This window comes from Anser anser (genome assembly GCF_964211835.1).
Source record: "Anser anser genome assembly, chromosome: 1".
In the NCBI taxonomy this organism is placed as follows: Eukaryota; Metazoa; Chordata; class Aves; order Anseriformes; family Anatidae; genus Anser; species Anser anser.
Window position 1 is genome coordinate 69,413,335 of NC_139720.1, and position 16,743 is coordinate 69,430,077.

The window sequence follows — 16,743 nt, forward strand, 5'->3', positions numbered from 1 at the left end:
GAGGGCAAAGCTCTCAGCTGTGAATCTCAAACGTTTCCGTGGACACAGGAATGTTGTCAGCAGAACACCTCAGGCTTCCCAGCCCTCCTCGTTTTAGGACACGTTTTTGTACGGCAAGCTCCCCTCAGAAACACCATAACCACGACGGTTTTATTAATTTCTCTTTTTTAACTTAAATCGAAGCCCTGCCTAGCTCAGTTAAAACGCACGCACACTCGGCTTGTACCCGACAAACGCCAAGACCCGACCCCCTTCCCCTGCCTCGGCCCCTCGCCAGCCGGGCCGCGGGCCGCCCCCCGAGCCCCCCCCGCCATTTCCCTTGCCCCGCCCCAACGTCCGGCGGTGCTGCGCGCCCCCGCGGCGGTCGGGGCGTGCCCGCGCGGGGGCGTGCCTTGCCGCCTCGCCCCGCCCCCTCCTGCTGCCCCCGCCCCCTCCCCAAGGTGTTGGCGGCGGCGGGGACGCGCTCGCTCGTGCCCGCGCGCCCCCTTCCCTCCCTCCCTCCCTCCCTCCTTCCTTCCTTCCCTCCCTCGCCCCCCTCCCCTCCCCTCCCGCTCCCCCCCCGGCTCTCCCCGGCTGTGCTGGCGGCGGCGGCGGCTCGGCCATGGCGGCCCCGGCGGAGCTGAGCGCGGAGCGGCTGCGGGCGCTGCCCGGCAGCTGGAGTTACGGGATCAGCCAGGGCGGCCGCGTCTTCTTCATCAAGTGAGAGGGGCGGGGGGACGGCGGCAGCGGGGGGAGGGACGGGGGCCAGGGGGCAAGGGGGGCACGGAGCGGGGCCGGGGGGTGCTGCGCCCGCCTGACTCGCTCCCTGTGTGCGTCCCCGCAGCGAGGAGGCGAAGAGCACGACCTGGCTGCACCCGCTCACCGGAGAGGCCGTGATCACCGGGCACCGCCGCAGCGCAGGTAGGACCCCGCCCGGGCCGGGGGGGGGAAGCAGGGAGCCCCCCTGCCCTCCCCCGACATGGCCGCCCCTGCCCCCGGGGCTCGGTGCCCCGCGGTCTCCTCCCGGCGCCGCCCCCGTGTGTCCCCCCCGCGTTTCCTCGCCGCCCTCCCGCTGCCGGGCGGGGACCCCCGGGGACCCCTGGGCGCTGCCCACCCTGCCCGGCGGCTCAGCCCCGGGGAGCAGCGGGGCTCCCCCGAGGAGCGCGCTGAGCGCCCCCAAAGCCCTCCCCTCCTTCCCCCTCCGCTCCCGTCCCCGCGGAGAGCGGGGGTGGTTTCCCAGTGACGGGGGAGGTAAGGCATCGAAACACGAGGGATGGGTAACTCGGTCCTGCTGCTGCCGCTTGCTCCTCCTGGAGAAGGAGGAGGAGGAGGAGGAGGAGGAAGGCTTGCCGAGCCCCAGAGCCCAGCCGTGCCGCTGGGAGGTGGTGGAGGGCAGCTCTATGGGCGGCTGTTTGTCTGCGAGCAGCCGCTCGGGTGATCGCAGGGAAATCCGCCGCTCAGTTGGGCCCTATCGGGTTGTTTGCTGCTGGGGTTTGCTTAGGGCTTAGGTGTCAGGAGATCGGAAACAGCCCCTTCGAAAACTGCGGGCAGTCTTGCGTGAGTTGGGAGCAGTTCGAAAAGCCGGGGCTTCTGGCTGGTGGAAGGAACTCTGCAGCTCAGCCTGCAGCGAGGGGCTGATGCCTGGGAGAAGTCATTTAGTGCCAGGAAATAGAATTGCTGATTGCTATCGGGCTCCTCTTTTCCCCACTTCCAGTACTCAGATTAATTGAGAGGCTGGCTTTCATCTACAGCAGTACGCATGGGGGCAGATGTATGTGAAGTGCTCTGCTAGTTGGCCATTAATATGAGCTGAGTATTAATTCCCTTTTTTTTTTTTCCACACTGCCAGCAGCGTCTCTGTTGACTGATGGTGATTTACCATTAATTCTCCAAGTGTCTCATTTATTTCGGCCGTTAAGTGCCTTCTAAGGGAAATGCAGCTTGCTTTTGAGTATCTGGAGTACTGTATGTAACCTAGGAGAGTTATTATCAGGTAAATTAAACTTATTTCCGAACACATAGCGAGGTATGACCTTGGATATACTGACCATGATTTGTAGATCAGATACTGAAGTACCTGCAAAACAAACCAGTTTCTGTGTTTTCCTCATTCATGTGTATGTTAATTTGTCTCTCTATGCGTAGATACAATCAAACAGATTAGTTCTGGGTTTTTTATCTTGTTTTGTCCTGACTGTTGTTTTGGAACCTAGTCAAAGTAAGTTCAAGACATGTCTTCTCTTAAGAGACGATTTTTGAGTGAATAAATTTCTCCTGGAAATTATTGTGAAGCTTTTTAGTAATTAATACTGTGAAATACATACTAAATGATGAGGAAAACATTGTCCTTTAAAGTGAAGTCCTTCTTATTTCTGGAGATATTCAGCCCTGGAAAGGTATTCTTTTTGCAAAGTTCTTCTAGCAGCCATAAGTCATTCTGCCAGAGAGTCTTCCTGTTTGATGTACTTTGCCTTGTGTCGTTATCAAGACACCTGGATTTTCATTTCTTCTAGAGAAGACAGAGGTGAAATAAAAAAGTCAGCCAGGGCAAATGAGCAAACAGGAGAAGTCATGTGATCCAGACTAAATATTTTTTTTTTTTAAACCTGGGAAATATATCGTTGCTTTTATAATTCAGAGAGTGAGCCATACATTTCAATTACTGCTTTTAACAACTGGAGCAAACTTTTAATGGTAGTGATGCACGTAGCGTTGCATAGACGTGATTCTTCAGCATCTTCACGTTTTCCATTGCATAAGGAAACAACTAGTTTAAAAAAAAAGTTGACCATTAGTGGTTGGTAGTTTTTGTTGATAATGTTTTTTCCAGAGAGATACTTTCTTTTGTGTCTGGGCTCTTGACTCCTGAGATAGAGAGGGAAAAGATGTACGTACTTCCTCCACTAGATTTGCATTGAAAATTATTCTCATGTGAAATTGAATAGAGTTGTAAACACTGCAGGAACACTTGTTAGTCACATTGGTGGTGGAATTATGCTGATACAAAATAGCTCTGTGGTATAGTTGATACCATGCCTGTTAAGATGCTTGTAACTTGCATGTAAGGCAAACTCAGTAAATTGATTTCGCTTAGATCTTTGTCTGTCAGGTGATTTGATGCTACTGAAGTTCAAGGCAGAAAGAACTCATGACAGCAGTGAGTTCTAGTTACTGGGCAAAGCAAGAAACATTGCTACATAAGACACGCTTAAACCTTTATCGTTTGAGAAATCCAAATGAGATTTTTCTGCCTATTGCTTGTATTAGATTACAGAACGTAAACTGAGAGGCAGTATTTTGAGCCAATTTACAGATACGTATTTGCAGGACTAGAGTTTTCAACATCTGGAATAAGATGGAATATTTTAACTTCTTAGTCAAGGACTAGACCAGTATGGCTAGCATCATTTCAAAAGTTAATTACAATGTTTTGCTACTTGTTTTCCAGACTTACCCACAGGTTGGGAGGAAGCTTACACTTTTGAAGGTGCAAGATATTATGTAAAGTAAGTTGAGTGTTTATCTGTCACAATACTATAATTTTAATTATTTTGTCTGAATGTCGCTGTAGTCTTGAACATATGCCAAATGAAATTTGAGTGTTACCAAAAAGGAGTGTTCAAGCTTGCCAGTGTATGAAATTCTTTGTTAAAGAAATTCTGCACAGATAAAAACAATTTCTTGAGGTTTTGTGTTAATGCTTTTAATGTTGCTAAAGTATTCAAATGAAATTTCTGCTATGAGTGTGACCAACTGGTAACAAACGTCTGTGCAAGTCAAGAAGACCTTGCGTTTTTCTGCATATTTGACATTTGTGTGTATGCACTGTTACGTCATAAATGCTTTCAGAGAGGCAAGATCTTATATTGCTATTGGGAGAAGAGTCTTGATTCAGCCCTACTCTGTAGTAATTACATTAAGGCCACTCTGAATGTTTAATGTGACTCTTTCTTTGCAGATGTCTTGTTTCTGCTTCTAGTATTGATTTTCTTTGTTTGCTTGCTTTGTTTTCAGTATCTTTTATTTGGATTTTAATATGCTTGGAAGAATGTGTCTGTTGTGGTAGACTTACTTTATCATCTTTTTGAAAGATGAGCGCGGAAACAGCTGCTTTGTAGGACTCCAGAGGTCATTTTGATCAGATCTTGTTACAAACACTTGCCCTCCAGATAGTCAGACCATCCTTAACTGGGAAATTTTAAAGTGGCACTTCTGGATACTTGTCCAGTTAATATGCCTTTTTTTTTTTTTACCAGTTATTTAACAAGTTGCAGGCCTTACTTGATTCATTCAGTAATTCTGCTCACAGTGCTGTTTGTTTAGTTGGTCATCTTTAAACAAATGATGTTGTCAGTGGGATAACACCTGCAAATGAATATTACCAATAGACATAGAGGCTTTAGGCTGCAGGTGGATTTTGCGTATGTCTTAGTGTAAGGAAAAGATAGCTGCTCTGTGTAAGTAGCATTGTAAACATTGTGAGATGGGCTTTATCCAAGTGTTGCATGGTTTATTTTATACACAGATAGGAAAATCTATGATTAAATGCTAAACAAAATTCCAGAGAATATACTGAAGGACAGTGCTCCAAAAATGTGACCAGAACTGGTGCCAGGCTCTCTAGAAGGGGCCTTGTTACTAGACAACACACTTGTTTCACTGTTCTGTTCTGCCTTCTTGTAGCTTACATTACACTAATATAACAAATGGCAAGAACTACATGGGACTGAGGACAGGAATGTGCTAAGGATCTTACCTCTGGTGTTCTGTTCACATTGCTAAATATAGAAGAGTGAAAATTTATAGCTGCATTTATGTATATAATACAGAAAATACTTTTCTATACTTCCAGATTGAGCTAGCTATTGTAGAATAAACCTACAAATAGTTTATTAGCCATAGTAACTGGAAAATAGCAGCCGGGGTTTTCTTTGAACAAAAAAAAGTGTGTGGACAGCTATTGTAGAGTGACTGATGTGCTTGTGGATGAATTTACCAAGTGGTAGCTTGTTTGTGTACTCTTGTCCTTATGAGATCCTGTGTTCAAGGCATTATCATAACTGTTAAGATATACATTAAGCTGATTGTTTTGCTGATAGCCAATGCTAAATAGCTCTGTTTATATTTAAAAATTGTGCCACATCTTTTGAAAACGTGTTGCACAAACACTTCTGATTTGATAGATGTAGGAGGACAGCAGGGATAGTGCTGTCAAGTCTGCTGAAGGGTTCGGATGGTATGACCAGTTTGGCATCCTTGGTTAAATACCTGTTCGTTGCTCCGCAGATGTAGGTTCTCAGGCTGAGTTTAGGCTTCTGCCTGATGATAGCTTCTCCTTTTAAAGTTGTCTAGCATTCAGCTCTACTGGTGCTAAAGAAGATGCGAGAGGTAACGTAGACAGGGTGACAACATTATAATCACTGTCTTATGCAGCGTAACTCTGGATGATGTGTTGATTATAATCATTCTAGTTGTCTGAGTCTAAACTACCATGGTGCGCTCACACGACTGGAAAACAGCACAGGTTGTTATGACCTTGTCTACACAGGCATCCCCACATGTGGATTTTTAACCGTAACCTGCTTATTTGAATGTACTGATTTGCTAGGTATCAATGTTTATTATGCAGACCACAGCACAATAAAGCTATGCGAAAGCTAAAAATATTGAGAACTTGCTCAGGGTCAGGCCTGAAGGAAACATATTGTCTCGTGTTCTGGTATGAGTTGTGGGGTTATGATGGAATGAGCGTTAATGACACTCTACTGATGTGTTCAACCATGTGAAACTTGGCTGCTGAATTTCTGTAATGTGTCCAATAAGAGAGTTATACAAGAAGGATAGTTGAGTTTCCTGGTCACATAAATAATTTCACCTGGCTTCTGAGCCTCAGCTTCAAATATGTGGGTTGAATAAAAATATTTAACAACGTTGCTTTATGGTAACATCTTATGTTAGACTGTGTTTGAAAATAAAAAACTTTTGAAAATGATTCTTAGGGTTCTTTAATAATAGGTCTTCGCTGTTCCAAGTGGGTGTGTCACTGAATCTATTACTTTGCTTTTTCTGGCTTTGATGTAGTAAACACTGTATAATCAAATTGGGATAATGTCGAGGAGATAGATAATCGTCATCTAAATCCTAGCATTTCTGGGACTGGCATTTCAAACAAATGACTCAGGATACAGACTGCATCAAGATGTGATTATTTTTAAAGGACACCTTATTTTTTTCTTGGGATGTGCCCCTTCATTTTCGTAATATGTAGATACTAAACGGTGACTGGTTTGCACACTTTTTTTTTTTTTCCGTGACATTGAATTTGTTCTGGCTTTAAAAAGGAAATATATTCTGAAACAGGGATAGATGCAGAGTCGTTACCACTACGTAAGGAGGTTTTGTTTTTTGTCTAGGGTTATTTTAGTAAGTTGATGCTAGCTAGGACTCTGTTTTCTGCAGTTTTTGGATTAATAGAAGTATTGTATTACTTTATAATGATGATGTCCTTCTCCCACATCCACCTCTCCCCTCTAAACGCAAATGAGAAAAGGTATTCTTTGTTATTTGGATTAAAAAAATAGAGGCACAGTCACATAATATATTGTGTATGTTCTCATGAGATCTGGTTACACTGTTAATTGTTTGTCTCCTTGGGAGTGAGAAAATATCTTTCCTTAATATTAGAAATGTGCATCAATAGCCTTTCATTTAATGGGAACTTTATCGTTAAACTTCTCTGAAATGTTTGCTCCTTTTAATAACTGAACTTCTACCTGGTATGGAGGGCTGTGTGACTATAGAATTGACACATTGAAATGTAATCTTTAATTATGTGTTGTCGGTTCAATATGAAATTGTGTGTGTAAATCAAGTAAAACAAAGGTATGGGAAAGCTCCATTTGGAAATGGTGGCGTTATATGTTGAAAAGTTTAGAATTTTCTTTTGTATTAGAATACTACATTGGGCTATTTACTTATGTGTACCACATTGAGCACTTATGAGCTCTGGAAAGCTGAGTGCTTTATCCCCAAAACGAACTTAATCTGAATAGTGGTATGGGAAGTTTAAGTTACTTACGTGATTTATAAGTGCATAAGGAAATGGACCCACGTGACAATCGCAGGATGGTACTTCTTAATAGAGAAGGCATGCTTGGTCACTGGCTTCAGACTTCTTACCTCTTAAGATTAATCAGAATTTTAGACCTGATGTTTTTAGTTACTTGTGTTGACTGCATCACCATTAGGCACAAAGGTACTGGTTTAGAATACTACAAAATTACATAAATATGTCTTTGCATGTACGTATTTGTATGCATGTGTTTAAGAAACTCTTGTCTTTGGTTAAAACCACCTGACTAATTAAGCTCAGACATTTACTTGATTTTTCTGCTTTTTTTCACTTCAGTAGTTCTAAACATATGCTAGAATTTTCGTATTGACTTTTAAAACAGGTTTATGTTATTTGGGTTATTAACTTGCAAAATCAAGTTGTTTAAAAATCAATCCGAGAAAGATATTTGAGGAATTTTGCGTCTAATTTGGCTTCTCCAGAAGTATTTTTATCTACACTGTTTGGGTGTTAGAATTTCATATTTCTTAACCCTGCTATAGCACCGATACTCTTCGGACAATACAAAGGCTGACTGAAATCACTATTGTGAGTGCACTTAAGAATGCAAAGAATTAAGAAGGTTAAAGCTGCATATTGGGGTTTTGTAAAGGTTACCTTTCCCTGTGTTTGCCAGAAGTATTTTGCCTGTTGCTTGCTGAAGCAAAGCATTGGTAAACCCAGGCTGAAGCTGAGGTGATTTCCCTGTTGTACCAAGTGGAGGTTTTGCATGCTTTTATAGAAACTTTCATCAATAAAGTTGGCAAGTGGCTTGAAAATTGGGAAGGTAAGAAAAATCCATTAGGCAGTTAAATGAGATGAGATCTTTTCAGTCTTAAGGTTCTGTTGTTTACTAAAATAAACCCATGCTAATTAAGAATTCAGCTTTTGTTTGAACCTTTGTCTGTTACGTGCATTCTAAAGATCCTCTCCCATTCAGCTCTCCAGAAAAATCAAACAACTAGTCAGGTTTGCTGGGAAGTTCTTTCTTGAGGGGGAAAATAGGATTTGAAAAAAGATAAGAACAGATTGTTTTTCTCCAACAGAAAGAATAATGGCATTCCTCCTAGGAATTTAGTTCTTTTCTGGTTACCTCTAACATTTATGTTAGTAAAATTTAGGAAAGGCTGAAGTGTATTATTGGCCTTCATTAGTTCTTCTTTCATGGTGAGACCTGTGGATCGAATAGTGGGTAAATGGGTGAACTGCCACGTAACATTACAGCAAAACAAACCTTGCCTCCTGCCTTCGGTAGGAAAAGCTGCTCAGAAAAGGAGAGCTTAGGAGTGCCTGCAAACTTGCTTACTATTTTAACATTTACTTCTTTATGTTTCAAGATCCAAAACTGAAATGTTTCAAAAACCAAAAACACTCAGTGTGGGGAGCATTTTGCTTCACAGTGCTGCCACTCAGTGAAATGTTTCTCGCTGTGTTAAAGCTGCTGCTGCAGGTCTCCCCATGGGAAGGATGAGGTTGTTTCCTGGGAGCCCTGGGGGAAGCGCACACCCTGGCTTTGTAGGGAAAAATAAAAAATCTGAGGAGGTAGAAGAAAACAAAAAGGGCATTTATCTGGGAATCTTGCTGCGGGGGAGTTGTGAAAGGGGCTAGCTTTGCAATAGGGCTGCAGCAGCACAAGGGAAAGGAGACCGTGGAGTGGCTGCAGCGTAGAAATGGGGAGTGGAGGTGGAAGGGTTCTTGACATGAGAAGAAATGGGTGTGGGTCAGAGGAGGAGAGATAGGACTGCATCCAAAAAGCAGATTAGAAGGGGACGTGTCAGGAAGAGGAGGGTGAAGGTAGAGAATGTGGTGTACTGAAGGAGAAAGCTGAGAAGGTGGGACTAGTTGGAGAAAGGGGAGGAGTGGAGACTACAGCAGGCAGAAAGGGCTGGCAGCACTGAAAAGTCAGCAAAAGGAACAGGGGTGGCAGTTTATTTCCTAGGAGCGAACTTGATGGGATTTCTCCCAGAGGGGAGGGTGGCAAAAGTGCATCCTGCAAAAACATGCTGTCAGACTCGTGTGTGGGTCTGACGGGGGACTATTACACCTTGCTTATGAAGCTGTTTCAAAGTTAGTCTGGCAGGTAGAATATAAAATGTGAAAGTTAAGAATTATTGCGGTTACAAAGTCTTTTTTGAGTGTGACATCTTGTGGTTGACGTTTTGAGCTGTCTCTTTCATGAAGGGTGTTTCTAAATTGGGTAATACCTCGAATGCTTTAGTTTTACTAAAATAGACTTGAAACCATAGAGAACTTACTGCCTTTTTATTACCAACATTTTAAATGTATGTGAGAATTAATGGAAAATTCAAAGATACAAAAAAAACCTGTATAGAGGTTGTTACATGGAATATTGAAATACTCTGATTTCAACAAGAAATGTTGACACTGAAGGCGGTCAGGCATTTTGATAACTTGCACACTAGTAAGTTAATTTAAGTGGTTTTAGATTGTGGGTTTTGGAAGTGGTAATCCTTCTTTTCTAACTTTGGTCTTAATTGGTTACTGAGTTAATAGCAGATAAAGCTGATACATGCTTTAATATGTTATTACTGTGAAGTGAGTTCTTCTGTGATCTCTCTTTTTTTGGTATCTACAGTGTCTGAAGGCTGGTGGAAAAGCAAATGAAATGCTGTCTGATCATAGCTCTCACGTAGGTGGCAGTTGTAGCTGTGTTATTTCATAAATACAGTGATGTATTGATCCCCTCCCCCCAGGTACTTTGGGGCCCATCAGTATTTCCTCTTCCTTATTCCATCAGTGTTGTACAGATTCTTTTTCTTTTCCCCATCTCAGTACCCATGGCCTGCAGTACCTTGAGCTCAGGGCTGCTTCCAAAAATGGCTGAGCTGGCAGGCAGATAGATCTCTACTGGCAAAGTTTGGGAGGTATTCTTGCTGTAGTCCTTTTTTTTTTTTTTTTTTTTTTTTTTGGTATAACTTCTACAGGTCCAAATGTTACCCAGTGCACATCATGTTTGGCTTTTACTTAAAGGAATTGTGCACTTTTTTTTCAACCCCCTGTGGTCTGTGAGTGTTATGTCCTACTGGATCAAAACTAGCATCTGTTGTGGTGCTGTGCTAAGCCTGTTTTTCCTGCATATGTTTATGTTATGCTGGCTCTTATTATAATGAATTAGGCTTTCATTATACCTGAGATACGCTTTGGCTTGGCAGTTCAGACTGCTCTTCAGTATGCTTCTGTGTGTGTGTGAGAGAGGGAGAAAGCTACTGTGAAGCTCGAGACAGACACTGGCTAGAAGCAAAGCTCCTCAGCTCTGACTGCTGGGATTTCTGCCAGCGTGGAGCTGTATGTGTGTTTTTTTCTGTTTCAGTAAGTAAATACCTAAATTTAAACACTTGCCCCTTCTTTCTCCTCCTTCCCTTGCCTTCTTTCTTCTGAGTATGGAAGATAGCTCTTTTCCTCTGTTCTCTTCAGTTGCTCTTGCATTTGGCTGAAGGGGAGGTGTTCTCTGACGGTGAGGTTGGGGGGAAGAAGTTGCATCAGTAGCCACCTTCAGAAGCAGAAGTTCCAGAGTGGGGACGTGATAGCACAGGCACCCCATAAAACCATATGGGAGAGACTCCTACTTCCCAGTTCTGGATAGGCCAGGGAGATTTCAAAGGTCTGCTGAAATAGTTGTTTGTGATGTGTCTTTCTGCTCTGGAGATATAAAACTGGAGCTGAACACTTCTTTGATATCTGTGAAGTGGAAAAAGGCTTTTAGTGTTTTGAATGCCTGTGTGGCCTGCGATGATCATAGAGCTTTATGTAAACGATTTTAAAAACAAACAAAAAAACCCGGCGTATTCAGGACACTTCAGAAACTTGGTTCTTCATGGTTTTCTCCATGGTGACTTAGTAAGAACAGTTATTTCTGTAAGTAAGGAAAAGTATATTAGCAAGCAGCCTATCCTTTAAAATTAGCTTCCTGTGTTTTCTCTTCTAAAGTCTATTACAATCTGTGTTTTGTAGAAACTGACCTGATTTTGTGTTTTATTACCTGAAAACATTTCAGTGTGTCAGACCAGGTAAAAGAGGTCCTTGTAAGCAAAGGTGTTTCAAAGGGAAGTATTCAGTGAATCTTTTGGTTTAAGGTGCCATCTTTGCCATCCCTCAATTCCAGTGTTTTGTGGAAACTTCTTTACTATTCACTAAGTAGGACTAATGAAACTGTATATATTCTGTGAAAAATACAGCTTTTGACGCTTTTATTTGAATTGTACTCTTAGAAAAATTCCGAGATTTTGGTGTGGGGGGTGGTGGTGGTTTTTTTTTGTTTACTGTTTGTGTTAAATCCTATAGAGACTAAGCAACTTTTGACCAATGTCTAACGTTTACCATTCTCGAGAATATCTTTCAGGATGTGTAAAAACAGATGACATAACATCTTAAGTTTATCTGTGTACCTGGTTTATGAGAAAGCCAGAAAGCTGTGCTTGAAATAGGAGTAATAAGAATAAACAAGTGGTGTTCTCAAATCCGTATTCAGGAGTGAAAAAACCTTTAATCTGATTGAATGTCCAAAAGGATGACGTGGTTTCTTGATGGAGAGAGTAAAGGTGACCAAGACTGTTGTGTTTTGGTGAGTGTGTGTGTTTTTAGTATATTGCCCACACCATTTTGTAAGGCTACTTTATTTTGTAGTTTTCCATGCACAGAATCATCTAGATATATTTAAAACTTCTTAGTTGAAACCTCTGTTAAAGTTTGATATGGAAGATGGAAAAAAAAATTACAAACAGAACCATGTTTTTAAACAATGTCACAACATCAAACGTTTCTCTTAACAAGTAATTTTAATCTGAATAAAAATGCAAGTTAAAGCTCTCTAGAAATTCTTATGATCTTTTTTGATCTTAAAATCTTCCTTATGGTAGGCTTTCTGTTTTCTTGATGGGGGTATCAGTTGTTTGGCTGATGTGAAACAATTAAATGCTTTCAGTTGATAAAACACAGAAATATTACTTTTTTTTTGTAATTAACATATCAACTAGTAAAAGTTGAAAGCTTTATCTTTATTATATCTACAGATTTAACAGCATTTGACCTTTGAGCCAATATTATTAGTTGGCTGAATTGAGCACCTAAAACTCTGATAACAGTAGATTTTATGAGTTGAAGTCACTAAAGTTTTCCTTGTTCAGGTCAGTGGTATTATGAAAACTGTTCTACAGTAAATTGGAAGGGTTTGGAGCCTAAGTAGTTACACTCACCACTGGGAGTCTTGGTAATCTCTTAGTAGTATTTAGTCAGTTAAAAAAAGTGGTGGGGAGGAACACTGGTTTAGGGTTTCATCCCTGTTTATAGGAACATGCCTAGTGACTACACCGGGCTGATGAACCTAGAGACGCCAATGCTTTCTGATCTATGCTGCCTTCTACTTCTGTCGCTCCTTTTGCTCAACCTGAGGTAAAACTGAGCTGACAATATTACAAGTGGCAATGCCACTTAAGCTTTGCCTTCTAGTAAGATTGAGATGCTGAGACTAGAAGGAAGCAGACTGAGAAATGTGGTTACGATGCTGGAGTAGGAGGTTTGATTTTTATTCCATTTTATACTGAGCCCTGTATTTCTATTTCTGCAGCTTTTATCTAATGAAATTGCTAAATTAAAATTACTTTGAATTGAATTTCAATTTGAAATTGAAATAAAAACTTTCCCAGATTAAAACTTTTCCCTGCAGTGTTTTCCACAAATAATGTTAAAAAATGTTGTGCTCTTAAAACTGACCCCCCCCCCCCCCCAAAAAAAAAAGTGCTCAGTTATCCAGATGAGTACACATGCACAGTACATACTAAACAGCAAAAAAGGTGAAGTCTTGGAATTATTTATGAGTGATACCCAGTATTAAGGGTAAAGTGACTTCTGTTTAATTATAAATGAAATGAAACAGTCTCCTTTGGGCCCTGTCATTGCCAGTCCTGGTATATACTTCACAGGGCGTGTTGTTCTTTACTCCTCTTTGAAAGACCCCCACCTGAAATTTCTTACATGGAACATTTTTGCTTTCTTCAGTGTTAATTTATGAAAAGATTTCTAGACATCAAAAAAAAAAATCTGAATCTTTTTCTGAAGTTCTCTTTATTCTCATATCCTAAGCAAAACACGAAAGAGATTTTCTAATATGCTCCATAACAGAACTCACTCTGTTGTGGGTTTTGTCTCACTTCAGGTGAGAGTGCCAAACCTGCCGAGCAAGAAATTCGGGATTACTCTTGCCTCAGATCGCTCTCTTTGTGGTTTCAAACAACAAAAAGTACTATCAAATTCAGCAGTTGGTTCAAATGCCACTGCTTTATCCTCTTCATTATAATCTTCTGTTTAGATGCATTCTGCTTCGGAACACTTTGCAGCCTAAATATGTAAGTTATGTGGAAATCTTTCACTTTTGCAGACTGGAAAGAACTATGTGAAGTGAGACAGCCATAGTAAGACTGTTGATTTAATCAGTAATGTCCTATTATTGTAGGTGGGGTTTGTTGTGTTTCACAGTGCTGGGTGATTTAAACTTAGGATACTGAGACGCAGCAGCTCAGAAGTTTAAAACCAGGATGCCAATAATAGCAACAAGTCTTTTGCAGTCTTTGTTCTATAGTCGAATTGTTTGCTTTTTTTTTTCTTTTTGACTTTCAGTGGTGGTATTTGTAAGTTGTTAAAGCTGGAGAGCATTCAAATCTCCCCAAACTTCTAAGGAGCATGGAAGGTACTGTCATTTTAGATGAGTGTTCTAATCAGCGTTAACTTTTCCAAGAACTCCTCTGTTTATTTTATTACTTTGTTTAGAGATTGCCTTGTGCAATTGGAAATAGGGCTTTTTGAGAAAGTATGGTGGTTTAAGGTTTTTATTGAATTTTTCAAGGAGGTCAAGAAATTCATCTGAATTTGATTCAGAATCTGCATCGTATAATTTCAGCAGGCCTTTTATATAGGAGATTATATAGCTGGCAGAGCGAATCTGTGAAGAACAAACACAATTTTTCACTTCCTTAAAGATAGGATAAGTACTTCGAAGAAAAACATGGGTAGGATTTGTTGACTGTCTCTTAAATTTATATCTAATTTATTTGCAGCAGTAGGAACATAAATCAGGGCTTGTAATGAATGGAGGGGGAGGGTGATCCATACACATGGATTTGACTTAGCTGCTGAATTCAGCAGGTGTCTCTTTCCCATAGTGGAAATAGTCAAAAGCAGAGTATAAGAGCACAAATTTCTGTTTTTGTTTCTTCTTCCTGTCTAAATTTTGACATAGGTATGGCAACCACAACAGGAAATCAAATGCAGTGCAGACAAAGCTGTAGTTGGCAGCTGTTAATTTGTTTTGAGCAAACAAATATATCAAGTCTTCCAATTTGTTTCCTTACTTTCAGCTGAAATAAAAAAGAACAGGCAAATGTCTCCAGCTCGTCTCTTCAACTCTTACTTTCCTGCTGTGTGACCTTCTCTTTCTCTTGTAACTTCTGTTTTTTTCTTATATATGTGTCCTTATCATTCACCCTACTGCTTTTTTGCTTGCTTCTAGCACTGGTAGCTCAAGTAGTGTTAGATGTGATCTTCCCCAGTTGGACTGCATGCCAAATTTTCTTAAGGGGAATGTAAATACTGTGAGGTCAGTTCAGTATCAAATGCCTGCAGCCTGAAATGAACCCTGTAGGATCTTTTGCTATTCAGGCAAAATTAGGATTCACTTAGGATAGATGTTAAATATTGGGAAGTCAAGTTTTTAATTGACTTTAAAGTCAAGACTTCAAGAGGTAATTGATTTCCAGATAACTTTTTCGTTACTTTAATTAAGCTTACTTTTTTTCCTAAACTGAAAGCAAAACAGAGTGCTGGATGCAACTCAGTATCATGGTGATTGACAAATGCATTTAAAATTCTCCCTCTACATGCAGAAATATACCGAGTAATTGAGCTGTGAGATTGTAACCCAGAGGGGCTAGTGTATGTGTGTACATGCTTGCCTGCATCGTGTCTAAACCAGTGATATTTGTGTTGAACTCATGTACTTCTGATAGCAAGGAACATCTTCAGCCCATTCGTTTTCTTCCATGTTTCCCCTCCCTTCCTTCCTCCCTTTCTCCCCAGACAAGAGTGGTGGGGAGAGAAGGCAGTGATAAGCTTGCTCACACAGCAGAGCGAAATCACTGCTTTTTATGAGTTTCTCCCGTACTTCATACAAACCTGCCCATTTCAGCCCCCTTTTCAGCCATTCCTTTCAGGGAGAGGTGTGCTGTGTGTTTCCTTTATATCAGTGATGCTCTGTAATTGGCCGTGTGGTATTTTGAATTACTTGCTTGTATGTGCTACCAAGGACTCGGTACAGCCCTTCCAGTTTCACAAGCAGTGGAAGTATAGATTAACAACTGAACTGGAGTTTTTGCGCTTTGCAGCGCTAGGTTGGCCTGCTTCGGGCTTATTTGTCTTTTCAACTGTTGCCTGTGAAGGATTGGCTGCTATTAGTCTTGGCAAAGGAATCTGTCTAATTGATCAAACCAGAACAAAGTAAGTTCCATCTGTTCTGTGGATGTTAATGGACAAGTTAGGGATTCAGTTGTTCTTTGATGTATTCTTTTGGCTGGACCATGACGAGACAGATTCGTTCTTCATTTTATTTCCAGGTCTCTAAGGTATGGTGCTAATGCCACTGTGAAATGACAACAGAAAATTATGACTTACAGTTGGGGAATTTTTGCTTTCTTTGTATTGAAGCTGTTTTGGGTTAGTGAGGAGATAAATAGTTTTGTGGTCATTAGATAACTCCAGACTGCTTTACAGTGGTTCTATAATGTTCCTGGTAAAGTTTTACCAACACGTCTGTGGTTTCGTGTGGGAGGCTTTCATGACAATGAGATGAAGAAATATTTGATTATTGAATGCTGTGCTTTGATTTTCTTGGTGGATTAAAGTGTATATTGAAATTGATTTTTAGGGTAATTGGTGAAAAAGTACAGTGCTGAGCTGAGAATAAAACGCTTTGAAAGGGAAAACATTTGTGGCTGTCTTGGAAGTAAAATAATGTTAAGTTCAGATTAATACATTATGAAATGGCCCATTCTGAAGCAAGAATAAATGCATAATGGAGTGTAAAGCCATCTTTTGAAGAATGGAACAAATACATTTCTTGAGTGATTTCATTAATACATAGTTTTGTGCTATTGAACAGCATTTTTAGTATACTTTAAGAAGTTGTTTATTTGAAGATCAACTTTAAATGCCATCTCTCTCTCTAAAAATAAAAAGCAAAACCACCTGTATACTGCTAGGGCAACTCTTAGAAATGTTAAAGTAAAATTTCGGGTTAATGACTGTGAAGTCACAGAACAGATAGACTAGCTGCTCCTGTGCTTTCTCTCTTTTTATTTACCTAACCATTAAAAAAACAAAATGTTTTTGTTTTAAATGATCTAACAGTCATTTCTAATTTCAGTTTGATGATAATAACAGGAATTTAATCTGCAGAATTAAAAAGTCTGGTATGTGACTAACTGTGTGTGGTGGTTTTACTCAGGTGGGCAGCTGAGCTCTACCACAACCGCTATCTCTCTCCCCCTCCTCAAAGAGGAACAGGGAGAAAATACGATGAAAAGGGCTCAAGGGTTGAGATAAGGACGAGGAGATCGCACAGTAATTATCGTGACGGGCAAAACAGA

At 40.9% G+C, this 16,743-nt stretch overlaps 1 protein-coding gene across 13 annotated transcripts in view; it reads left to right on the forward strand.

Moving 5' to 3' along the window:
• The first annotated feature begins 497 nt into the window (after nt 1–497).
• Nucleotides 498–16,743, forward strand: part of PLEKHA5 (pleckstrin homology domain containing A5) — a 169,774-nt gene continuing 153,528 nt past the window's right edge. For 4 of the 13 annotated variants that reach the window (XM_083820770.1, XM_083820771.1, XM_083820776.1 and 1 more), the window contains exons 1-3: nt 502–699; nt 824–900; nt 3,428–3,485. In XM_083820770.1, coding sequence (XP_083676896.1) covers nt 602–699; nt 824–900; nt 3,428–3,485 — 233 coding nt within the window. In that variant the 5' untranslated portion in view covers nt 502–601. Of the gene's footprint in view, nt 700–823; nt 901–990; nt 1,973–3,427; nt 3,486–16,743 lie in introns of those variants that run through there. The other 9 variants (XM_083820764.1, XM_083820773.1, XM_083820775.1 and 6 more) reach the window with 6 other exon arrangements.